The sequence below is a fragment of the Oncorhynchus keta genome, chromosome 23, assembly GCF_023373465.1.
Source record: "Oncorhynchus keta strain PuntledgeMale-10-30-2019 chromosome 23, Oket_V2, whole genome shotgun sequence".
NCBI lineage: Eukaryota > Metazoa > Chordata > Actinopteri > Salmoniformes > Salmonidae > Oncorhynchus > Oncorhynchus keta.
Window position 1 is genome coordinate 18636167 of NC_068443.1, and position 26289 is coordinate 18662455.

General features: G+C 47.8%; 1 protein-coding gene across 3 annotated transcripts in view; it reads right to left on the bottom strand.

Annotated features, from left to right (window-relative positions):
* LOC118401942 (E3 ubiquitin-protein ligase mib1) overlaps positions 1-26289 on the bottom strand; it is a 91925-nt gene that overhangs the window by 10590 nt on the left and 55046 nt on the right. For all 3 annotated transcript variants that reach the window (XM_035799647.2, XM_035799646.2, XM_035799645.2), the window contains exons 13-15: positions 2574-2706; positions 1934-2020; positions 1421-1579 (exon numbers count right to left, since the gene is read on the bottom strand). In XM_035799647.2, the coding sequence (XP_035655540.1) occupies positions 1421-1579; positions 1934-2020; positions 2574-2706 (379 nt within the window). The remainder of the gene's footprint in view (positions 1-1420; positions 1580-1933; positions 2021-2573; positions 2707-26289) is intronic.

Consider the following 26289-nt stretch of genomic DNA (forward strand, 5'->3'; position numbering starts at 1 on the left):
CCAGACAGAGGAGCACAGGGCAGAATACAGTGTATTTGGGACATATGCAGTGTGTTGGGTAGGGCTGGGCTATATATCAAATTAATTTGATTAGCGCGATGTTCCTGTATCGCAAGAATCGAGGTTGGTTATTTTTTTCCTGTTTTTATGAGAGTTCTGTGTCTTTTTGGTCTCGTCTCCTTCTGTGCACCTTCCCACTCAGAGACACCAAGCCCCTCCCCCTTCCACTTACAACAAAAGACCAAAGATAACTTCTTCCTCCCTGACAACAAGCAGTTTAAACTCACCATTTGCATTGGAGGTGTGGTCCAACAGAATCGGTCATATGGACACCGAAATGCTTAGACATTTTACTGTAATAGACAATAACTTAACCTTTTAACGACCCCCTTTTATTGTCTCATCTCCCAAAATGTAGAACAGAGCAGACCCTACTAAAACCCGTATCAATTAACATGATTGTGGAAAATGGATGCTCAGTTTGTCACGCACGGCATTGCGGTAGCCACAGACTGATGTGCAAGCTGTCTCGTCTGTGTTTAATACATGTGCAATGAACATTAAAAAAGGCACTTAAATAAGGAATTGGCAACTTGTTCTTATTCTGAGAAATAAGCATCTTCTCCAGGTAGGCCACGCGATTTCAATATGTAAAGGTGAACCGGCTGCTGTTCAAACAGTTGGAGACAGACAGGAAGGTGTCTTCATAACAGTTCAACTGTTCTAATGTTGGAGAGTAAATAGATCCACGTTGGCGACACATGGAATATAAAGTTAAGTTGGCTACTCACTGGCACGTGGGCTTGGCTTGAGAGATTGTTTCTGAGACCTGTGTTACATTTCTATAATGACTTACCAGAAGTTAGTCATTACTGGTGGATGTGCATTGTTCTGGTTAAAAAGGGCGTTTTCATAGATAGACCAAAGCTAGATCAGTGATTATTGCAACAACAAAAAGCAGGTTCAACTATTTTGATAAATAATATATACCAGTGGGTATTATGGTTGTGGAAGGCTTCTATTTATCCAAGCTCTGGATTCATCAGATTATTCCTGACTTGGTGTATTGACCTTTAATTGTGCAACAAAGTTTATTCAGAGAAAACAGATATATTGTGAATGACGGTTGAAAATATTTAGATATGATTTTCAGGCCATATCGCCCAGCCTTGGAGTAGAGCTCTCCCATAGCATCACTTTAGAAAGTTAGAAAGAGTAGAAGACATTTCAGAATAAATGACTGGGGAGACAGGGGCTTTGAAAATGGCCCAGCCAGCCGAGTGAGGCACTCAAATGCTCAATCCCCTACAGTATTTTTGGAGGGTTCTAGAGGTATGTGTTAGGTGTTTGTGGAGGGTTCTAGAGGTATATTAGTTGATTTAGGATGGTTTTACAGGTATATGTTAGGTGTATTCTGTACCGTGTTTTTGGAGGGTTCCCAGGGCTCCACCTTGCTGACGTCTTGCATGTCCTGCAGCTGGCGGAGCTGGGACAGCGTGTGGTGACGCAGCGCCTCGTGGAGAGGAGTGTCCCCATCCTTGTCCTGCACGTCCAGCTTTGCCTCTGCTCGCACCAGCAGCTGGAGACAGACAGGTAGAGAGACACACACAGAGCATTCCAAATTAACATGGTAATCATTTAAAATGAGCATTTATTTGCATAACAGTCCAGTACATTTAAAAAAAAATGATAATCATCCAAATAAGTCTAGCATGTCATCACAGCTAGAGATCCTGCATATTGACTGTGTTCCTGCACCACTGAAGCTGCACTTCCAAACCACTCCAAAAGATGGCGACGTAACAACTTTGTTGTCTTCATCTTCTCACCAGCCTTTAGTGCACCGTCAGGAGTGACAGACAGATGGGGAGATAACTGCAGATAGCATCTTCATGTAGCTGTAGGAGAGAGGAAGTGAGGAGAGGAGACTGACCCTGACTATCTGTGTGTGCTGTCTCTCCACAGCCAGGTGCAGGGCTGTCTGCTGGTTTACATTCTGGATGTCCAGGCTGGCACTGCCCTGAGAGGAGGAAAGCGAGGGAACAGATCGAGAAAAGAAAGACGGCGTTGGCATTCAAAAAGACCTGTTTGAACTCTGCAGTAGGCTATAACACATTCCTTCTGCAATGTACCACCTCGTGTATTTTGACAACATTTCTGGAATGTTACAATAACATCTCTCACGCCATTGAAATACAGCAGCCTCATTAGCCCAATTCCTGCTCTGCTTGGTGGGACGCTACTTACTACACTGTGGTCCTGTTAGATAGAGGTCTGCACCAATACTGTCTCAGATATCTCAGATAGGCAGAGCATGATCCTGAGGAAGCAGGTTATAGGCTAACAGTGCTTGTGCACCACTAGGAACCCAAAGGATAATATGGATTCAATAAACAATGAAAGCAGTTACTGCTACCCTACACAGGCACAAACCTATACAGCATTATACAATTAAGAATAAGGCCAGCACTTACTGTGTGCGTGCGAGCCAAGATGGAGACACTAGGGCTGCTATGGACCATCAGTATGAAACCAGGGGTGTCAGTGGTTAGGTTAATGCTAGCGTGTCCTACCTGGTGAACCAGCAGCTCGGCCACCTCTACGTGGTTGTTGAGCGCCGCCAGGTGCAGGGCGGTGTAACCGTCATCTTTCTTCTCATCTACGATCCAGGGCCTCGGCAGCTTGGCCAGCAACACACGCATGGCACTGATCAGAGAGGGAGGAAGAGAGGGACAGAGGGATGACTGGAAGGTGACTGCAGGTGCATGACAACAGGAACCTATGATGGAAGGAAGGTGGCGCAATCAATTAATCATTGTTGGATTTGAGGAGGGATGCACCACACATGGCAGCTGTGCCCCTATCTAGTGCACTAAGTTTGACTAGACTCCTATAGTCAAGGTCAGAATCTATTTTATATGATATAACATCCATCTCAATGCATCTTTAGATTCTATATCTAAAAGTCCAATTGCAAGGCATCACTACACTGAGGACAGATACAGAATGGTGCTGAAACAGCACATTTATTCTGACACGTAAATGACTCGCATACTAAATAAACCAAGGGATGGGCTGGTAGCATAACCCGGAGTAGTAGGTTAATGATACAAGCGTTGTGCAATTTTAGAAACCCAGTTAAAAGAAGCAGCACAAAAGCCCCAGTTATGGAGACAAACTGGTAATAACACCACAGATCGCTGCATTCAGTCAGCTCTCATGAACTGTGTGATATTGTTTAAACAGGGTTGTTTAAGAGTGCTGTGATGAGAGGCAGCAGCGACTGGTTGTGTTCCTGTTTGAAGGTCATTTGGAGGCTACATGCCTTATAGAGAGATGGCTGCTGCATAGGAAACTGCATGGTATGAGAAGAACGCAAGGAGTACAGTGTCTGACTCTGGACTAGAATAAAACCAATTGACAATCTGCACAGCACTTGCAAAGGACAACTGACTGACTATGATGCCACACCAAAATGGGAGGGAGAGCATGGGAGAGAGAACAATTATCATGTAAACTACCCCCGTAGTACATGGGCAGACCGTATGTGAACGTGGGAGGAGGAGAAGGAGGGGTAGAGAGGTAAATGGCTGGAGAGCGAGAAAGAGAAAAAAGAGCAAGAGAAAAAGAGAGCGAGAGAGCAGAAAAGAGAAAGAGCGAGAAGAGAGCGAGAGACTGAAAGAGAGCGCAAGAGAAAGAAAGAGCGGTGGAAGGAGAGAGAGCGGTGGAAGGAGAGAGAGCGGTGGAAGGAGAGAGAGCGGTGGAAGGAGAGAGAGCGGTGGAAGGAGAGAGAGCGGTGGAAGGAGAGAGAGCGGTGGAAGGAGAGAGAGCGGTGGAAGGAGAGAGAGCGGTGGAAGGAGAGAGAGCGGTGGAAGGAGAGAGAGCGGTGGAAGGAGAGAGAGCGGTGGAAGGAGAGAGAGCGGTGGAAGGAGAGAGAGCGGTGGAAGGAAAGAGAGCGGTGGAAGGAAAGAGAGCGGTGGAAGGAAAGAGAGCGGTGGAAGGAAAGAGAGCGGTGGAAGGAAAGAGAGCGGTGGAAGGAAAGAGAGCGGTGGAAGGAAAGAGAGCGGTGGAAGGAAAGAGAGCGGTGGAAGGAGAGAGAGCGGTGGAAGGAGAGAGAGCGGTGGAAGGAGAGAGAGCGGTGGAAGGAGAGAGAGCGGTGGAAGGAAAGAGAGCGGTGGAAGGAAAGAGAGCGGTGGAAGGAAAGAGAGCGGTGGAAGGAGAGAGAGGGGGATAGGAGGAGGAAAACATGCATACAACAATCTCCGTGCTGAGCAGACTTGGTCTTCCATCCTGTCCCATCATGGCAACTTCCTCAGCTAGCCAACACTCATCCATTATCTCTGTCTCCTCTCCCCCATCCCAGCCCTGGGTAAGCAGCCTGGGATAGAGGTGAACAGCCCCTGAGCAGACCAGTGGGTCTCATCCCAACACACACTGCATGTAGTGAGGCAACACTGTAACCTACCTACTACACAGTCAACCAGGTTACTTTTGTAAAAAAAAAAGACTAAAAACGGCAATATGTAGGTTAATGTCTTCTGACTTTCTGTGGGGAGACTTAGCCGGCACAATGTAATGGCGTAGCCGTAGGGTGCATCTTTGAACTGCGACAGAAAAGCAGCAGCCAATTTCACAAGGGTTTGGACACTGCTGAAGAGCTCTGGCAAGGCACTGGAGCGAGCACACACGAGCACACAGGAAAAGAGTGCAGTAGTTGCTAGGTAGATGTTAGGCACTTATACACATGTAGTAGTGGGAAAAAAACACTCTGGAATACTGGCTAGCTGCAGCTCTCTGGAGTACTGGCTAGCTGCAGCTCTCTGGAGTACTGGCTAGCTGCAGCTCTCTGGAGTACTGGCTAGCTGCAGCTCTCTGGAGTACTGGCTAGCTGCAGCTCTCTGGAGTACTGGCTAGCTGTAGCTCTCTGGAGTACTGGATAGCTGCAGCTCTCTGGAGTACTGGATAGCTGCAGCTCTCTGGAGTACTGGATAGCTGCATTGTGGATTGTGATAAACCCAGTCTCTCTCTCCCTCTGTCTTTAGAGTAATAACATACCCTCCTAGATGTACAGAGCTGGGGCTGGCTGCAGTACTACTACTACAGTGCTGCAGTAAACACTGAACCCCAGTCTCTCTTTCACCGCACAGACCCACTGGATCGAGAAACACCCTCAACAGACAACCTAGCCAATGACAGCCCTGCTTGTGTCCCCAGTCCTGAGTCCCCTATAGTGACTCGGGACTGATAGACTGGCGCCCTCTGCTGTTTCCTAGGTGATACTCCGGCACTGTGCTGGTTGGGATGGAGAGAGGAGAGCCTCTCCAGTAAGAAGAAATCTGACCATAGAGATGGATAGAGGACGCACTTGAACACTGCATGGGCAGCGCCATTGAGAGCTTTCAAGGAAGCCATCAAGGCAAAGAAAGGTGTTCTCTCTTTCTGACTAAATTGACATGCTCCATGCCACGCTGGGTGAAATGGGCGGACATTAATATTAATGCCCCAGCCACACGGCCTGCCTGGCAGGCACTGCTGCAATGCAGTTAGCTATTTGACAGAAATATACAATGAAAAAAAGGGGAAAACGAAAGAAGAAAATACTTTTTCCTGTCCGTGTACGAGTGGATTTTTACTGCAATAAAGGGGCTCTGTGGGAAAGTGGGGAGGGGGTGAAGGCATAGGGGGAGAGAGTGGGGATGGGCAGGTCAGGCTCCAGCCCTCAAGTAGTAACAGGTAATAAACTTGTCATGGGCATTAAAACCAGGGAGGCTTGGCAGGAGATTCTGGGGCAAGTAGAGGAAGAGGGAGAGAGAGCAAGTTACAACGATGAGGGAACTGGAGAAATAAAATGGGAGCTCCTCTTGTTACGATTGGTGTTAAAGCTTGCAGGTCGCTAGAGAGAGTGCCTCAATGCAGAAGGAAGGGCACATAGCGGAGGAAGGAGAACAGGTGGGAGAGAGAAAGATAGATCAGAAGAGAGAGAGCAAGAAAGAGGGAGGAAGAGAGGAAGTGAAGACAGAGACGTGATGAACTGGGTCACCCTGAGAGAGATGCCAGGAGTCCCTCAGGAGCACTCCACCAGTTTGTCCTTGACCAGGAACCTGTATACTATGTGTTTGGGGAAGGGTCGACAGGGCCCTTCTGCTGCCCCGGCCTAGCTGACAGCCATCTGTGTGGTGGTCAGTACCTGGTACCAACCATTCAACGGGAGGGCAGGGGGCAAATAACTTTACTAGGACAAAGCTAAATATGAAGTGTCCCATAATGTTTCACTGACAACATTTCTTCCACGTTTGAGCATATTTTGGGTTGTCGATATTTGGGAAAGTAAACAGACAATTTGCCATTTCCAACATGTCTGTCGTGAGTTTTTTTCTGTGACAGGCATGCCATTTCACTGAATAAAAATGATTAGAAGGAAACATGGCTACTGACTACATCAATGTGGACTGTACTAGTCATGTAGTATTTGTGATGCATGGAGGAGGTGAAGCCAAGCCCTATCAGAACACCGGTCTCAGATGAGGCTTCCTCAGAAGAAACATGGCTGAGTCAAACTCATCAGGACAGGGAGACAGGATCATTCTTTGAAATAATGACCCGTTCCCAACCAATCATTCCAAAAGCCACCAAGCCAGACTCCTAATGCACTGATTACTGATGACTGTTTTAGCCCTACCGTAAAAGGCCAGTCTGTTTTAGCCCTACCGTAAAAGGCCAGTCTGTTTTAGCCCTACCGTAAAAGGCCAGTCTGTTTTAGCCCTACCGTAAAAGGCCAGTCTGTTTTAGCCCTACCGTAAAAGGCCAGTCTGTTTTAGCCCTACCGTAAAAGGCCAGTCTGTTTTAGCCCTACCGTAAAAGGCCAGTCTGTTTTAGCCCTACCGTAAAAGGCCAGTCTGTTTTAGCCCTACCGTAAAAGGCCAGTCTGTTTTAGCCCTACCGTAAAAGGCCAGTCTGTTTTAGCCCTACCGTAAAAGGCCAGTCTGTTTTAGCCCTACCGTAAAAGGCCAGTCTGTTTTAGCCCTACCGTAAAAGGCCAGTCTGTTTTAGCCCTACCGTAAAAGGCCAGTCTGTTTTAGCCCTACCGTAAAAGGCCAGTCTGTTTTAGCCCTACCGTAAAAGGCCAGTCTGTTTTAGCCCTACCGTAAAAGGCCAGTCTGTTTTAGCCCTACCGTGAAAGGCCAGTCTGTTTTAGCCCTACCGTGAAAGGCCAGTCTGTTTTAGCCCTACCGTGAAAGGCCAGTCTGTTTTAGCCCTACCGTGAAAGGCCAGTCTGTTTTAGCCCTACCGTGAAAGGCCAGTCTGTTTTAGCCCTACCGTGAAAGGCCAGTCTGTTTTAGCCCTACCGTGAAAGGCCAGTCTGTTTTAGCCCTACCGTGAAAGGCCAGTCTGTTTTAGCCCTACCGTGAAAGGCCAGTCTGTTTTAGCCCTTGGCTTCAGTGTCCTTTTATCTGGTATGTGGACTGGGGGGTGACAGTGTTCAGTCACAGCTAAGCCAGAGGATGTAAATATATGATGATGTAGCCTAAATAAGTAAATAGAGCCCCACATATTGGTCTTGGCTATCAAAAGGGGGATGGATGCGCCCACTGACCGAGTCTCACCATTAAGATGGACCAGAGAAGGGGTATTCGACTCTGACCCTACGAGGTCCAGAGCCAGCTGCTTTTCTGTTCTACCTGACCATTAATTGTGCCCACCTGGTCTCCCAGGTCTAAAGCAGTGCCTAATAAAAAGGTGGAAAATGAAAGTACTTTTTTTTAAGCAGTTGAACTGGCTTTGAGGTCCAGATGTTAATTTTAGGGGACTAGAAGGTTGGGCACATCCCAATGAGGACTGACAGGGTAAATAAACCAGAGGAGGGTAAAGAAGCACATCAGATGACCCAGGCTCCAGCTTCATATTAAAGCCTTTGATTAGGCTGTCGTGGCTAGAATATTTCTCCCTGAAATGTGACCTTCGCTGCCTTTGTCTAACAGAGTAGGCTGTTTGTGCGCATTTTCATTAACCAAGATGGGAAGAAAGTGACTTGACAGAAGCATTTATATTATGTTTTGGTTAGATAATAAATCACAATGCATATAGCGTGTAGTTGTTTGTGGTGACATTTCTAAAGCAGGTGCATTTTTAAAGCAATCCAGCCGGCCATGTCTGGTTTTGTTCATCTGTGAAGTAGGCATACTAATGCCTCGTTTTGAATTAGCCTAAATTATCCTTAAATCACCTTGCATTGTGGAACGTCCTGACACATAGGGATTTATGAAGACACAGGCAGGCAGTGATAGTGCTGAATGGCACATTAATGTCCCATTGGTTCTAGATGACCCAATTATTTGCCCACAATGCTCCTCTTCCCCTTGCACATTACTCTCTTCAGCGCCTTGAAAAAAACAAATTCTCATCTTACCAACTCCTCTCATTCACTAGCCACGATAGCCGATACACGCCCTGCCACAATAGCCGTACTACACGCCCAGCCACGATAGCCGTAATACACACCCAGCCACGATAGCCGTAATACACACCCAGCCACGATAGCCGTAATACACACCCAGCCACGATAGCCGTAATACACACCCAGCCACGATAGCCGTAATACACACCCAGCCACGATAGCCGTAATACACACCCAGCCACGATAGCCGTAATACACACCCAGCCACGATAGCCGTAATACACACCCAGCCACGATAGCCGTAATACACACCCAGCCACGATAGCCGTAATACACACCCAGCCACGATAGCCGTAATACACACCCAGCCACGATAGCCGTAATACACACCCAGCCACGATAGCCATTATACACACCCAGCCACGATAGCCGTTATACACACCCAGCCACGATAGCCGTTATACACACCCAGCCACGATAGCCATTATACACACCCAGCCACGATAGCCGTTATACACACCCAGCCATGAAGAGGGGAAATACAAGGGCGTGTGTATGTCGATGACAACACAACGTCAACAGAAACATGCATTCACTACTCTGTCCCTGCCTAGTGATATGACTACGCTTTCTTTCACCACAAGCCTTACCATCATGACTGATTGATTTCCTCACCACAATATCCATGACTCTGTGCATCAAACATGGCATGAACAACATATACAGTACAAGATAAGAACCTACTCTTGCCTGTGGGGATTTTTCATGCTATTGTCTCACACCGAGGTAAAGAAGCCAGGTTTCGAGAGGGATTGTTGGGGGTTATCAGAGCAGAACAGAGTGGTGATTGAGAATTCAGATGCTCGAAGCGAGGGCCTTCGATCGACGGCCAGGTAGACCAGGCAGCCTTCCTCCTCCCTGCCTGCTACACTGTCACCATATGGGGTGAGCATCTGAGACACCAATGATCTACAGCATGCTTGTAAATCTACCTCTCTAAATCACCGACCGCTGGCTGCCTCGGCCCCAGGCCACACACACACCGTTCACACTCTAACAGATGTCAGAGTTTAGTCTGTAGTAGATGAGCTGTAGGGGTACCTGTTACACTACACCATAATAATCCAACAACTTTAAACCAATAACATAGGTCAACCCTTCATCAGAGTCCATACTGAAGTAAAGTGCAGTAACTGTAGGAAGAAGCTCCTAACATGAGATTAAAGAGGCTGCTGCAGTATTGCGGGGATGGATAAGGTCTACTCGCCCTCTTACCCACTACAAATACACAGGGAAGGAAGATACACGGGTGGAAGACAGCCCATTTAGCATAGTAAAATGAATCCATTGTTTGCAGAGGAATGATGGGGAGTAAAGGGCTGTGTATCAGCCATCGTCTCCCCCTTAAGCTCTGAAAAAAATGGGGCCACATGGCCCAGAGCAGTAGAATGTATATGGGTGTAGTATAATGGCTTAGTTGTGACTCTCAAGGGAGCGGGATCGTTTAAATGTACATTGTAGTAAAGACAAGAGTGCCCATATAAGCAAGATTAAACAATTCCAACTGTAGCCGACCAGATCCATGTGGTTCGGAGATAAAGAACGACTGTAGCCCACCAGATCCATGTGGTTTGGAGATAAAGAACGACTGTAGCCCACCAGATCCATGTGGTTTGGAGATAAAGAACGACTGTAGCCCACCAGATCCATGTGGTTTGGAGATAAAGAACGACTGTAGCCCACCAGATCCATGTGGTTTGGAGATAAAGAACGACTGTAGCCCACCAGATCCATGTGGTTTGGAGATAAAGAACGACTGTAGCCCACCAGATCCATGTGGTTTGGAGATAAAGAACGACTGTAGCCCACCAGATCCATGTGGTTTGGAGATAAAGAACGACTGTAGCCGACCAGATCCATGTGGTTTGGAGATAAAGAACGACTGTAGCCGACCAGATCCATGTGGTTTGGAGATAAAGAACGACTGTAGCCCACCAGATCCATGTGGTTTGGAGATAAAGAACGACTGTAGCCCACCAGATCCATGTGGTTTGGAGATAAAGAACGACTGTAGCCGACCAGATCCATGTGGTTTGGAGATAAAGAACGACTGTAGCCCACCAGATCCATGTGGTTTGGAGATAAAGAACGACTACAGCCCACCAGATCCATGTGGTGTGGAGATAAAGAACGACTGTAGCCCACCAGATCCATGTGGTGTGGAGATAAAGAACGACTACAGCCCACCAGATCCATGTGGTTTGGAGATAAAGAACGACTACAGCCCACCAGATCCATGTGGTTTGGAGATAAAGAACGACTACAACATGTTTCTCACGTTTTCCAATGTATCCAAACCACAGGCCAAATAATGGACTTTTTGTTGTTAGATTAGTTCTGTATAAAACGTTTTCCTTATTCATGTTTCTTATTTATATTTGAGTCATTTAGCAGACTCTCTTATCCAGAGCGACTTACAGTTAAGTGCATTCATATTAAGATAGCTAGTGGAGACAACCACATATCACAATCCTATTAAGTACACGTTTCCTCAAAGTGTATCAGCAAAGTTTTCACTGGTGTGGAGGCTACATGTGTCCCAATATAATAAGATGGGCCTTAGATGGGGAGACTGCCCTACTTATAAGCAATGCAACACACGCCTTTTACTTCCTTCACCTGTCACACTGAATTTATACTTAGCTGTAACCCACTGAATAATTACTTACCATGGCAACCCACTGAATAATTACACTTACCATGGTAACCCACTGAATAATTACACTTTACATGGCAACCCAATGAATAATTAAACTTACCATGGTAACCCACGGAATAATTACACTTACCATGGCAACCCACTGAATTATTCAGCGGCGGTCAGATTCTAAACACACGAGATCATTCTGTATTAGATCTGAATGTGCACCGTGCAGTAAAAGGCTGCCGTATTGCAGGGATGGATGAGAGCCCTGGGGGTGACATTCATCCATTCAGATCTAGTATGTGTCTGCGTGCATGTAACATGGACTACTAAAACAGTGTGGTGAATTTGGGTTCATGTGCACAACATGATATAAGCTCAATCCCCATTATGAAGCTTTGAGCACAAAACTTCTTAACCTAGCTACAAAGTCATTAAGTCAGAATTGTATTACCTACAATAATCATGAATAAAATACCAATGATAACACTCAACAGTGTCCTTCCACCTCAGACAAGAGGACACGCACCACAACACCACGCGCTGAAACACCATCATTGACGATAAAGCACCATCAAGTTGCGCATGCTAATAAATCCCGACAGCCGTTCCAATACATCAAATGAATATATAAACATTTGTTTTTAAATGGAGTGAGAAAATATTCATAGACCCCTGTCAGCCGTGTAGTGGAAATACATCACTTTCAGCTCCCATATTTATCACATGCATCGCTGAAGCACTTAAAGGGAACTAACACAAATAAATCCCGCTCCTTCTAGGTTTGTCAGATCAGCACAGACCCTACCACCGTTTCATATATACTGTACAGTAGTGCTACATAATAGAGAGAGAGAGAGAGAGAGAGAGAGAGAGAGAGAGAGAGAGAGAGAGAGAGAGAGAGAGAGAGAGAGAGAGAGAGAGAGAGAGAGAGAGAGAGAGAGAGAGAGAGAGAGAGAGAGAGAGAGAGAGAGAGAGAGAGAGAGAGAGAGAGAGAGAGAGAGAGAGAGAGAGAGAGAGAGAGAGAGAGAGAGAGAGAGAGAGAGAGAGAGAGAGAGAGAGAGAGAGAGAGAGAGAGAGAGAGAGAGAGAGAGAGAGAGAGAGAGAGAGAGAGAGAGAGAGAGAGAGAGAGAGAGAGAGAGAGAGAGAGAGAGAGAGAGAGAGAGAGAGAGAGAGAGAGAGAGAGAGAGAGAGAGAGAGAGAGAGAGAGAGAGAGAGAGAGAGAGAGAGAGAGATATATATATATATATATATATATATATATATATATATATATATATATATATATATATATATATATATACAGCACGGCCAAGCTTATCTATTGGCCCAGAGCCACAATTGGCCCGGCCCGCGGAGGTGGTGTGGGCATTCTGATTTGACAGAGGGGGATTCAGGCTTGTATCGGCTTGTCCTCTGACTGATCTGTTGGAAAGATCCCAGCGCTGAGACCGACAGCGAGGATGACAGAGAGTCTGGACACTGTGGTTGGCTGGGTTTGGTTAGAGATGTTGGAATTTAAGTCTTCTCTGCACGCCACATGGGTTACCTCAGAGGTTGGACGTGGATGTCATTTAGCTGTATGGTAAATGTCTAATATGATACAGCAAAGAAGTTTCAAACTAGTACTTGGCCGAAACAGTACCCTGGCCGATTCCCTATTTTACGCACTACTTCTGGCCTGCAACGCTTTCAAGCGCAAGGCTACCCGCCGCGGTTATAAAGGGAATAGATTGATATTTCAGATTAGGATCTGGACATGAACACACACTGAAAGGTGTTCCTTGAGTACATCTCATCTCATCTACATTCCAAAGCTTAACTGGAGTTACGCATCTCTGTGAGATCACTTCTCTTTTAATGAAATACACCAGAGCACTTATCCCGTTCCTCCTCCAGCCACCGTATCATCCTCAGTATCCTGGAATTAGACCACATCAACTGGGTAAAGAGGGACCGATCATACACACTGCAGATAAACAACAAACCTATCATAAAAACACACAAACCATGCCTGTTTGTAACTACAGTACCAGTCAAAAGTTTGGACACACCTTCTCATTCAAAGGTTTTTCTTTATTTGTACTATTTTCTACATTGTAGAATAGCAAAGACATTAAAAAAATGCAATAACACGTATGAAATCATGAAGTAACCAAAAAAAAAAAAAGTGTTCAACAAATAAAAAATATATTTTATATTTCAGATTTTTCAAAGTAGCCACCCTTTTCCTTCATGACAGCTTTGCACACTCGTCATTCTCAGATTTACATCAAAAGCATTAACTGCATAGCCTGGTGCCAGTTATGTTTGTGACGTGGTTGTCACCAACAGAGTTGGTAAAATAGCACAAACAGATCTGGAACCACACTCCAAACTGGACTCATTAGAAATAAGAGACTCTTAGCCCTTTATGGTGTTAGCTGATAGGTTGGGATGTACAGAGGAAAGTTAGACCGCTGAAAGAAGCCTCACATGTCAGACTTCAACAGCCAGGATCTGAAGTCAGACGTTGAAAAAGCATCAAGATCACGATCTGAAAGCTCACGCATTCCTTTAAGTGTGAGAGGATCTCTTTCAGTCCAGAGACGTGTGACTGAAGCTGTGGTCAAAAGTAGGGCAGAAATCAGTCCAACCTGACACACTGAAATACGTGAATGATGAGCACATCACTGAAAGTCATCCACTAACTACAAATATCTAATGGTAAATCCAAAGTCTAAACCCAAGATCATGACTAGAGAGTTAAAGGTTATGTTTCTGCCCCTTTGAAATGTTTGGTTCCAGAAAGGAACCACATTGAGAGACAAACCAAAACCCGCCTTGATCTCTTATAAAATCGCCCGTCTAATTGGAGCTCTTGTTTGAATGTAGTCGAGGGATTCTAAAAGGGGAAATCTGTAGTTGCTACATTGATTTTTGGACTTGAAATTAATGATATACACTACATGACCAAAGGTATGTGGACACCTGCTCGTCAAACATCTCATTCCAAAATCATGGGCATTAATATGGAGTTGGTCCCCCCTTTGCTGCTACAACAGCCTCCACTCTTCTGGGAAGACTTTCCACTAGATGTTGGAACGTTGCTGCAGGGACTTGCTTCCATTCAGCCACAAGAGCATTAGTGAGGTCAGGCACTGATGTTGGGTGATTAGGCCTGGCTCACAGTCAGCATTCCAATTCATCCCAAAGGTGTTTGATGGAGTTGAGGTCAGGGCTCTGTGCAGGCCAGTCAAGTTCTTCCCCACCGATCTCAACAAACCATTTCTGTATAGACCTCGCTTTGTGCATGTGGGCATTGTGTAACGGTTTTGACTTGAGGTTATTATTTATAGGGGTGCCAGGTAGGTTGTGCCTACCAGAGAAAACATTGGTTTCTCCTTTTAGTTTGGGTGGGAATGAGTCCCATCTGGTCCGTCAAGTCTACACCAATACAAAGGACTTATGTAAAAGTCAGGATGGAAATAAACTTTTCATAAACCCTTAAAACATTGGAAAGAACTTCAAAAACAACTATATTATTTTGCGTGGGTCGTATTAGCAACAACAATGATTACACACACACATATATAATAATATCACAATGAGTTCTGGTTCCTCCAGAAATGTCCTGTACCTCAGGCCTAAAAAGAGTCCAGCCCGGTAAAGGAGTTCAGTGAACTCAAGCGACTTTTGTCACTCAATGTTTGTCCGTTCATTCAGTGTAGCGCAAACCCAGTATTAAACATACCATCAATATAACAATTATTTTACCATAGAACTTAAAGCGTATCAACTCTTACTAAGTCCTCAACTACAACTAACTACATAAATCATCACAGTATACCTCACATCAAAACAAATGAAATAACGTATACAAAAAGGTTGTAGTCAGTCGGTCAGTCAGACAATCCAATCCGCCAATAGGTCTCCAGCGGAGAAAGGCCACGAAGAACGGAGAGGGGTAGTCCACGGACGCAAAGAGTGGATCCCATCCTGGTTAAACTCTATTAGGCAACAAAACACACGTTTAACGGCAACAAAACAACGGAATAGAGAAGCTTCGGGAACTGAGGGTTGAACACATCCGCAGTCACGTCTCCATCACAACCCCACTTTTGGGCAGCTGATGCTGGCTATTTAATTGGGAATTAAAGGGAAAGCGCCCTATTGGAAGGAGCTGCACTGAGACGGTTCAGAAAAATTCAGGGCCGTCACAATTGTCATGCTGAAACCGGAAACAGCATTCCCCAAACTGTTGTCACAAAGTTGGAAGCACAGAATCGTCTAGAATGTTATTGTATGCTGTAGCGTTAAGATATCCCTTCACTGGAACTAAGGGGATTGGTCCGAGCCATGAGTAACAGCCCCAGACCATTATTCCTCCTCCACCAAACTTTACTGTTGCACTATGCATTAGGGCGGGCAGTGTTTTTCTTGAATAAACCCAGTTTTGTCCATCAGACTTACAGATGGGGAAGGATGAGAACGAGTTTCCACAGCTCCTGAGTCCAACGGCGGCGAGCTTTACACCGTCCATCCGACGCTTGGCATTGCACATGGTGATCTTAGGCTTGTGTGCGGCTGCTCGGCCATGGAAACTAATTTCATGAAGCTCCAGACAAAAAGGTTCTTGTGTTGACATTGCTTCCAGAGGCAGTTTGGAACTTGGTGGTGAGTGTTGCAACTGAGGACAGACAAAATTTGTCGCGCTTCAGCACTCGGCAGTCCTGTTCTGTAAGCTTGTGGCCTGCCACATAGCGGCTGAGCCGGTGTAGCTTCTAGACTTTTCCACTTCAAAATAACAGCATTTACAGTTGACCGGGGAAGCTCTAGCAGGGCAGAAATTTGACAAACTGACTTGTTGGTAAGGTGGTGTCCTGTGACGGGGCCACATTGAAAGTCACTGAGCTCTTTAGTATTCTACTTCCAACATTTGTCTATGGAGATTGCATGGCTATGTGCTCAATTTTATACACCTGTCAGCAACAGGTGTGGCTGAAATAGCCGAATCCACTAATTTGAAGGGGTGTGCTTCATGAAAATGCTTCATAAGCTTAGTTCAACTGTCATACCCCATCAGAACCCAAAATATATGATTGTTTTACTCCAATGTTCGGAAACAAAATAAATGCAACCTAACACTGTATTGCCTCAAAACATGGTCAGTCCATGCATTTTTTATTCATTTTTATTTTACCTTTGTTTAACTAGGCAAGAACAAATTATTCTGTACAATGACAGCCTACCAAAAGGTCTCCTGCGGGGACAGAGATAAAAAAATACAATATAAATAGAGGACAAAACACATCACAACAAAACAACACTATATAGAGAGAACATCTAAAGTTCTGTGTATGAATTTGAGTGTGGATACATTTCTCCAGACGCATCCCTAACCTTGTTACCAAAACAGTGGCGGGGAAAGATGTTATTGTTTCAACTGTGGATTGCCCCTTTAATTAAGACAGTAGAGGGAAACCTTTATCTAGCTGAAACCAAACTCATCCATCTCCAGCCCCTTCCTTCTCTTATTGATTATCTGTTCAGCTACACATCCAGCCCATACTATTCATCACCCAGGCAGGCAGGATGCATGTGAGGCTGCTGGGTGATGCTGTGGTGGGGCTGCAGAGGCGGATGCCTGTCCGCTGATTAAACTGCTGGGCTTGGTTCAGGTTGGGCTGGGCAGGGTGAAGACTAGAGGGACCAGTCAGACAACACAGAGTGTTGATCATTAGGGGACACTTTCACGCCACTTCGACAGGAAGTGATTTTCATAGCAGGTTAGGAGAATATTTTCGCTAACCCTAACCTCAGTCTCCTAACCTGCTACGTTAATTCTCTTAACATGCTACAAAAAAGTCACTTCGGTATCGAAGTGGCGTGAAAAGTGTTTCCCTTATCATTAAGGGACAGGAGTTTCTCTTGACCACATGACATCGAGTTTCTCCTCCTGACAATGTGACCTAACCAAGAAAAAACAAAAATCCCTATAGCTAATAAGTACGGCCTGGAGTTATTAAGGAGTTAACAACCCCGCAGCATCAAAACCCATCACCCCCACACACACACATGGTAAAGTGTGTAGACCACTCCATCTTAATTCAGTCAATCAACACACAGATGATGTCAAGCCAAACGTCAAGGGGACCTAAAGTGGGAGTAGGAGCTAAACAAGCATCACATCATAGTAAACACAGTTAGCATCACATCAAGGTAAAGACAGAGTAATGAAAGAATAAGGCTGATGTACAACGTTTGCTAAGAAGAAAGAGCTGGCCTGTGCTGATTCTCGAGTTAATTCAGAGGGGCACCTTTAGTTTAACAGGTGAAGTGGGGTCATGCTTGAAGCCTCCCTACAGGGTACTGGGACAGCAGCCTCCTCTCTCCTGATATTTACTGCACAGTATACCTACCTACCTCACACGCAGTAGTGACTGTGGGATGCAGTACCATGCCACGTGCCTGACTGGAGGACTGTGGAAATGATAATTTATCTGGTGGGTGCTTACACAGCGCATTCAGAATGTTTTTAGACCCCTAGACTTCTTCCACATTTTGTTACGTTACAGCCTGATTAAAAAATGATTACATAAAAATAAAAAAAATAAAAATCTATACACAACACCCCATAATGACAAAGAAAATACGGGTTTTTAGAAATGCCTTATTCACATATTCACTATTCAGATTCTTTGCTATGAGACTCCAAACTGAGCTCAGGTGCATCATTTTTTATATTGACCATCCTTGAGATGTTTCTACAACTTGATTTGAGTCCACCTGGGGTAAATTCAATTGATTGGACATGATTTGGTAAGGCACACACCTGTCTATATAAGGCCTCACCAGTGGACAGTGCATGTCAGAGCAAAAAACAAAGCCATGAGGTTTAAGGAATTGTCCGTAGAGCTCAGAGACAGGATTGTGTCGAGGCACAGATCTGGGGAAGAGTAACCAACATTTATGCAGCATTGAAGGTCCCCAAGAACACAATGGCCTCCATCATTCTTAAATGGAAGTAGTTTGGAACCTCCAAGACTCTTCCTAGATGTGGCCGCCCGGCCAAACTGAGCAATCGATGGAGAAGGGCCTTGGTCGGGAGGTGACCAAGAACCCAATGGTCACTTTGACAGAGCTCTGGAGTTCCTCTGTGGAGATGGGAGAACTTTCCAGAAGGACAACCATTTCTGCAGCACTCCACCAATCAGGCCTTTATGGTAGAGGGTTCAAACGGAAGCCACTCCTCAGTAAAAAGGCACATGACAGCCCGGGCGTTTGCCAAAAGGCTCCTAAAGGACTCTGACAATGAGAAACAAGATTATCTGGAGGAAACCTGGCACCAGCCCAACGTGAAGCATAGTGTTGGCAACATCATGCTGTGGGGATGTTTTTCAGCAGCAGGGACTGGGAGACTAGTTAGGATCGAGGCAAAGATGAACGGAGCACAGAGTACAGAGTTTCCTTGATGAAAACTTGCTCAAGAGCATTCAGGACCTCAGACTGGGGTGAAGGTTCACCTTCCAACAGGACAACAACCCTAAGCACACAGTCAAGACAACAAAGGAATGGCTTCAGGACAAATCTCAATGTCATTGAGAGGCCCAGCCTGAGCCCGGACTTAAACCCAATTGAACATCTCTGGAGAGACCTGAAAATAGCTGAGCAGCGACGCTCCCCATCCAACCTGGGAGAGCTCAAGAGGATCTGCAGAGAATGGGAGAAACTCCCCAAATACAGGTGTGCCAAGCTTATAGCGTCATATCCAAAAAGACTAGAGGCTGTAATCGCTGCCAAAGATGCTTCAACAAAGTACTGAGTAAAAAGTCTGAATACTTATGTAAATGTGATAGTGTATGTTTTACACAAATGGGGTTTTGTGTGCAGATTTAATCAATTTTAGAATAAGGCTGTAACGTAACATTTTGAAAGTCAAGGTTTCTGAATACTTTCCGAATGCATTGTATTTGTCCTATTTCACAAGTGTGTATTAATATGCATGTGTGAATTGGAAATGCGTTTTTTTGAATATCCCAACTCTCCCTGAGAAACCCTCAGATTGTGAGGTCAAGTCCAGGATCTGCCATTATCAACAGAGACCCTGGAGCAATTAGGGTGAATTACCTTGTTCAAGGGCACGTCGACAGAATTTCCTCCATGTCCCCGAATGATAAGCTGACTTGAACAGCTCGGGGATTTCAACCAGCAACCTTTCAGTTACTGGCCCAACGCTCTTAACCGCTAGGCTACCTGCCACCCTTAATGAAGGAAATTAATAGATTTTGAGTGTGTAGGGGTTGCTGAGACTGACTGTGGAGGGATGTAACTACAGAGGTTGAGTGGAGTTAGTTAAGTAAGAAGTGAAGGTCATGTAGTCTAATCCCAACATAAATGGGCCTTGGTCAAAAGTAGTGCAATACATAGGGAATAGGGTGCCATTTGGGACACACACAATAAACATATGACTTCAAGGGAAGGTGATTTGAGACAAAACCAGTCGAGAGCAGAACAGAACTAAAACAAAACTATCCCCCACACATATAGCCCTCCTTCTCTCGGATCTGATGACACTAAGTGAGATCACCACTGGGAATAAATTATGGCTGTGAGCTGTGGAGTTATGGCTGGTTTGATTTAAAGAGGGCCCTGCCTGTGTGCTAAAGGAAAGTGGAGAGACAGACTGCAGCAGAACTACTTTTTAGAGCCCAATAACATGTGACATTCCGGGTCTGCCATTTATACAGTTGCAATTCTGCACTTTCATTGGCCAGGTAAGGTCAAGCTTTGAGCAGACACATTAGCCTGGAATGAATCCATTCCAACCTGGCAAACGGTCAATTCTTGTAACAGCCATAAAGTTAATGTAATTGAATGGCTATAAATTGCACTGACAATACATAAATTGAATTGCATACTTAAAATCTACGCAAGGATTGCTCTCAACCGCCACATAAAAAGCAAGGGATATAATTTTGCTATTGTGGAGTTGAGGAAGTGATGCAAGTGAGCTTGTTAGTGACAATATATAAATCAATCAGCAGCAGATATGTGGAACGAAGCACATTAGGCTAACGCACGATGCTAGACAAGTCTTTTTGATGACAACACACTTTCCTCACATGAGCCCCTTTCCATCTCAGCAACTGTGTCTCAGAGGTTCCATTCTCTTTTATGATGACAAATACCTCAGAGACATTTATATATGATTACTTAAAGGGGACATGACAGTTAATAGTGTGAAAAAACATGGACTTGGAATAATGAAATACACATCCTCAGGCAATAAAGTTACAATGTGAGAGGAGGGGTTGCACAGTCACTACGGGCAGTAGCAGAAACAGTCAAAGACAGGTACTGAGAGAGAGATAGGAAGAGAGGGGGACAAGGGGAGAGAGAGAGAGAGAGAGTGGAGGGAGCAGAGGACATTCCAGGCAGTACAGTAGATGTGCCCCGTGATGAGACCAACTAATTAAACAGATATTCCTCAGTGGCCACCGTGCCTCGGGAAAGATAGAAAAAGCCACAGCTCAAAAGGAGAGAAGAGAAAACCCTTGTGGGGAAAACGTTGCACTGTGCCTTGAGGCTGGCTGTCTGACGCGCATGTGTGTGCATTGCCAAAAAGGACACACTAGCACTTTGGAAGCGTAATTATATCAGTTGCTCTCCAGTACCCTTTCCACTTCTCACCATCACTCTTTACCCGACTCCTCCTACTCCATTTCTCCAACACACAGCGTTTCTAAGTATAGAGTTTGAGCAGACATCAGCTCTACCGTAAGCAGCATTCTCCAGGGAGAGTGAAGGGAGTTCAAAAAGAGGGAGAGAGAAAAGGGGGGGGGGTTGAGTTGTAAAACGGGATGGGAAAGAAAATAATCAGGAATATACATGAAGAACCATAAAAGGGATATCAGTTTATTTGGTGGTACTAAAAAGAGAGCAGAAAATGGCAGCAGCTGGCAGTGTGGGCCTCGCCTCCCGGGCCGAACCAAACGATACACCTCGCAGGACGGACCGATGGACAGGAGATGCAATCGCTAGGCAGGGGAACTGGATGGAGGCTTACCAGAGGCTGTGGCCAATAGCTGCTGAGAATAGTTATGAAGGGAAGAGGGGAGTGAAGCGGAGAGGGGGGTGGACTAGATTTTGCACTACTTGACTAAATATGGTCAGAGAGGTGGTGTGTGAGACACACCGGAGCAGCTCCACAAGCCAGGACTGATTCTGAATGAGTGTTTCAAATGCTTGGCTAGCCATAAACGAAGAGCTAGCTAACGAATGGTAGCTTCACTTTCTGAACTGTGGGGAGACGACCATCCCTCATCCTCTCTAGACCGTGACCTTCACCCTCTGAAGAGAGAAACCCTGCTGGGTTGGTTTGGCCTAAAGAGGTGTGGTCCCTTCTACTGTAAAGACCAGCCATGAACTATGAATGGCATCAATAGCTCCAGGTCACCCTAGCAAAAGTTGTTTTTTTAACCTTACAGTTTTACCTGGTTAAAGTTTAGTTTACCTTTGACTGTGTGAAGTAAGTGTAACATGCAAAACTCAAAGACGTCCCCATTATTTGGCGGACTCCCTCTCTCGAGCTGCATTATGAAGTAGTTTACAAAGAGGAGAAGGAGCGGGAGGGAGCGAGAGGGGAAGGAGCGGGAGGGGAAGGAACGGGAGGGAGCGAGAGGGGTAGGAGCGGGAGGGAGCTAGGGGGAATGAGCGAGAGGGGTAGGAACGGGAGGGAGCGAGAGGGGAAGGAGCGGGAGGGGAAGAAACGGGAGGGGAAGAAACGGGAGGGGAAGAAACGGGAGGGGAAGGAGCGGGAGGGGAAGGAGCGGAGGGGAAGGAGCGGGAGGGGAAGGAGCGGGAGGGGAAGAAACGGGAGGGGAAGGAGCGGGAGGGGAAGGAGCGGGAGGGGAAGAAACGGGAGGGGAAGAAACGGGAGGGGAAGGAGCGGGAGGGGAAGGAACGGGAGGGGAAGGAACGGGAGGGGAAGGAACGGGAGGGGAAGAAACGGGAGGGGAAGAAACGGGAGGGGAAGAAACGGGAGGGGAAGAAACGGGAGGGGAAGAAACGGGAGGGGAAGAAACAGGAGGGGAAGAAACGGGAGGGGAAGAAGCAGGAGGGGAAGAAGCGGGAGGGGAAGGAGCGGGAGGGGAAGAAACGGGAGGGGAAGAAACGGGAGGGGAAGGAGCGGGAGGGGAAGGAGCGGGAGGGGAAGAAACGGGAGGGGAAGAAACGGGAGGGGAAGGAGCGGGAGGGGAAGGAGCGGGAGGGGAAGGAGCGGGAGGGGAAGAAACGGGAGGGGAAGGAGCGGGAGGGGAAGGAGCGGGATGGGAAGGAGCGGGATGGGAAGGAGCGGGATGGGAAGGAGCGGGAGGGGAAGGAGCGGGATGGGAAGGAGCGGGATGGGAAGGAGCGGGATGGGAAGGAGCGGGATGGGAAGGAGCGGGATGGGAAGGAGCGGGATGGGAAGGAGCGGGATGGGAGGGGAAGGAGCGGGATGGGAGGGGAAGGAGCGGGATGGGAGGGGAAGGAGCGGGATGGGAGGGGAAGGAGCGGGATGGGAGGGGAAGGAGCGGAAGGGAGGGGAATGAGCGGGATGGGAGGGGAAGGAGCGGGATGGGAGGGGAAGGAGCGGGATGGGAGGGGAAGGAGCGGGATGGGAGGGGAAGGAGCGGGAGGGGAGGGGAAGGAGCGGGAGGGGAAGGAGCGGGAGGGGAAGGAAAGGAGCGGGAGGGGAAGGAAAGGAGCGGGAGGGGAAGGAAAGGAGCGGGAGGGGAAGGAAAGGAGCGGGAGGGGAAGGAAAGGAGCGGGAGGGGAAGGAAAGGAGCGGGAGGGGAGGGGGAGGAACGGGAGGGGAAGGAGGGGAGGAACGGGAGGGGAAGGAGCGGGAGGGGAAGGAGCGGGAGGGGAAGGAGCGGGAGGGGAAGGAGCGGGAGCGGGAGGGGAGGGAGCGGAAGGAGCGGGAGGGCGAAAGAGTGTGAGGGCGGAAGGAGCGGGATAGAGCGAGAGCGAGGGAGAGAGAGGGAGGGAGGGAGGGAGGGAGAGAGAGAGAGAGGGAGGGAGAGAGAGAGAGGGAGGGAGAGAGAGAGGGAGAGAGAGAGGGGGAGGGAGGGAGGGAGGGAGGGAGGGAGGGAGGGAGGGAGGGAGAGAGAGAGAGGGGAGTGAGGGAGGGAGAGAGAGAGGGAGTGAGGGAGGGAGAGAGGGAGGGAGGGAGAGAGAGAGAGAGGGGGAGGGAGGGAGAGGGGGAGGGAGGGAGGGAGAGAGGGGGAAGGGAGGGAGAGAGAGAGGGGGAAGGGAGGGAGAGAGAGAGGGGGAAGGGAGGGAGGGAGGGAGAGAGAGGGGGAGAGAGAGAGAGAGAGAGGGGGGAGGGAGGGAGAGAGAGGGGGAGAGAGAGAGAGAGAGAGGGGGGAGGGAGGGAGAGAGAGGGGGAGGGAGGGAGAGAGAGGGAGGGAGAGAGGGAGAGAGAGAGGGGGAGGGAGGGAGAGAGAGAGGGGGAGAGAGAGGGGGGAAGGAGGGAGAGAAAGGGGGAAGGAGGGAGAGAAAGGGGGAAGGAGGGAGAGAGAGTGGGGAAGGAGGGAGAGAGAGTGGGGAAGGAGGGAGAGCGAGTGGGGAAGGAGGGAGAGAGAGTGGGGAAGGAGGGAGAGAGAGTGGGGAAGGAGGGAGAGAGAGGGGGGAAGGAGGGAGAGAGAGGGGGAAGGAGGGCGAGGGAGGGGGAAGGAGGGCGAGGGAGGGGGAAGGAGGGCGAGGGAGGGGGAATGAGGGCGAGGGAGGGGGGAAGGAGGGCGAGGGAGGGGGAATGAGGGCGAGGGAGCGGGGAATGAGGGCGAGGGAGCGAGCGAGCGGGGAAGGAGGGAGGGGGGAAGGAGGGCGAGGGAGCGAGCGAGCGGGGAAGGAGGGAGCGAGAGGGAGGGAGCGGGGAAGGAGGGAGCAAGAGGGGGAGGGAGCGAGTGTGGGAGGGAGAATGGGTGCTCCTGAAGACCAGGCCATCCTCCCATCCATCTCTCTCCCTCAGAATGCACACGGTGTAAAGGAAAGGAGTGCTGCAGTTTCTCTTCCTCTGCCTTTTTCAAACGGCAGCAAGCTCCTCATGTCAGCGCAATGTCTTTCCCCTCCTAAAGGTAGGGGGTGAGTATGTGTGTGTGAGCGTGTGTGACTCTCCCCCTCGGTGACTATGGCAATCCCCACTCACCCCCTCCCCCAACCAGAGAGCTGAATCAGCGAGTCAGGCGTGCACCCAGCACACGATGGCTGCAGTAGCAGCGCAAGCTCTAGGTCATTATGGTTCTCCTCACTAGGAAAGAGGAGGAGGAAGAAAGGAGAGGGGGAGAACAGTAGCAGCCCCAGATAAGAAACTGATCTGACAGGTAATATATGCTCCCTCTTCTTCATTTGGATGAGGAGTTCACCCCTGATGGGCCCTGACGTCTCTCTCCTCCGTCCTCTTTCGCTCCTCCTCTAGCAGAGGAGCATGGCTTGGCCGTGAGTAGTGTCGTCAGTCGGGAGGGGGAGTGGAATTTACTATTCTGCAGAAGCAGCACACAGTAGCAGCCAGCCAGTAGGACAGAAGAGAACTTAACCAACACCTTGGGGCTTCTCTCTTTCTCTCTCCCTCTCTGCTGGGGTTGCCTGGATAGACCACCAGGAGGGAAGAGAAAGGGAACACCGGCCGGGGAGGAGTGTGGAACAAAAACTAAAAAGGAGTAAAGCAAGGGAAGGTGGAATGAACGAGGGGAGAAAGTTGCTGTCTGTTCAGTTGTACACATGGATCTTTTGTTTTTGCCTTATTCTATCCTCTCTCTGCTTTCTCCCTCTCTTCTCCTCTTAACTCTTCTCCTCCTCCTCTTAACTCCCTCTTCTCCTCTCTCTGCTTTCTCCCTCTTCTCCTCTCTCTCCCCGCTGTGCTGTGGCTGGACATGCTGCAGCAGAGGTCTCTCTCTGCCTGGCTCATTAGGCATCGCAGTTGCAGCCCTGTCGCTATCTAATGACGGACTTATTAACTCAAACCCGCACCGGCTTGGAGACTGCCTGAGACTGAGCCAAAGACAACCATTTAATTTTCTTTTTCACACTGTCCTACCTTACTGGAAACTCTGTTTTTACCGCCCACTTTTGAGTGTACCCTCTTGCCTTTTCATTCACTGCAAGATAAGAGAGAAGACTGCATTTTATAAATGGAGGTCATCAACGTCATCATTTATTTAATCGAGGGGTACGTTTTGAGGACATGTCAACATCAAAGTCCCGAGGATGACTTCTGGATGGACGGTTGGAATGTGGATGATGTCGTCAGGGTTGTGGTGGTGAATGATAACGAGGCTTTAGCAGCAATAAAGAACAGCGGCAGTTTGTGTGGTGAACGAACGAGACATGAGTTTTAAACAGAACATGGGAGTATGGAAGAGCGCAGATTGACGGCACATCGCTTAACACTGAGGTGGAGGGGTGAGGATAGGGGGAGGTGGAGGGGTGAGGATGGGGGAGGAGGATGGGGGTTATGGCTGACTGAGTGGATATGTGTCACTGAACCCATAGCACTGGTGGTAGTAACCCAGTTTCTCTCCCTCACAATTTCCCTTTCTCTGAATGCTTGCTAGGGGCAGGCAGGCAGGGCACAAGGTACTGCGGTGCTACTGTATCTCTCAGCTCAGACCAGACCAGGGCCAGATGACAGCCACCCACTCAGCTAATTCACTCCCTTCACGCCAGTCAGTCAGTTGCTAGCTAGTCCACCAGAAGGAATTCCAACCCCCTCTCGGGCGGCCGTGACATTTCCTAAATGGGACGTGACACCTCCAACACAGAAGCGCTGGCTCATCCACCCAGCCAGCTAGCCAGCACTATCTTTATGCCGAGAACAACTGGGTAGGACACCTCCAATTCTCTCTCTGTCCAAATATTCATTAATTCATATTTCCAGAACCATAACCCCCAAATACATTTCACTATATTTGGCATTAACACACATATTAACAAACATTCCAAAATGTCCTAGTGGTAACACAAAGACAAATGTCCCCCTACCAAGCCATAGCCTCGGTTGGTCTGTGTCAGGTCAATCAGGCAGCACCAAGCTAGCGGGTTAGGGGGACAAGCTGCCACCAGGCAGTGTTGACTTGTGGAATGTGTTGGGCTGGGGTAAAGATTCATTAGAGACTCACTGAACATTTCACACTGCCACATAAATGGCCATCTATCTATCGCCTCCTGC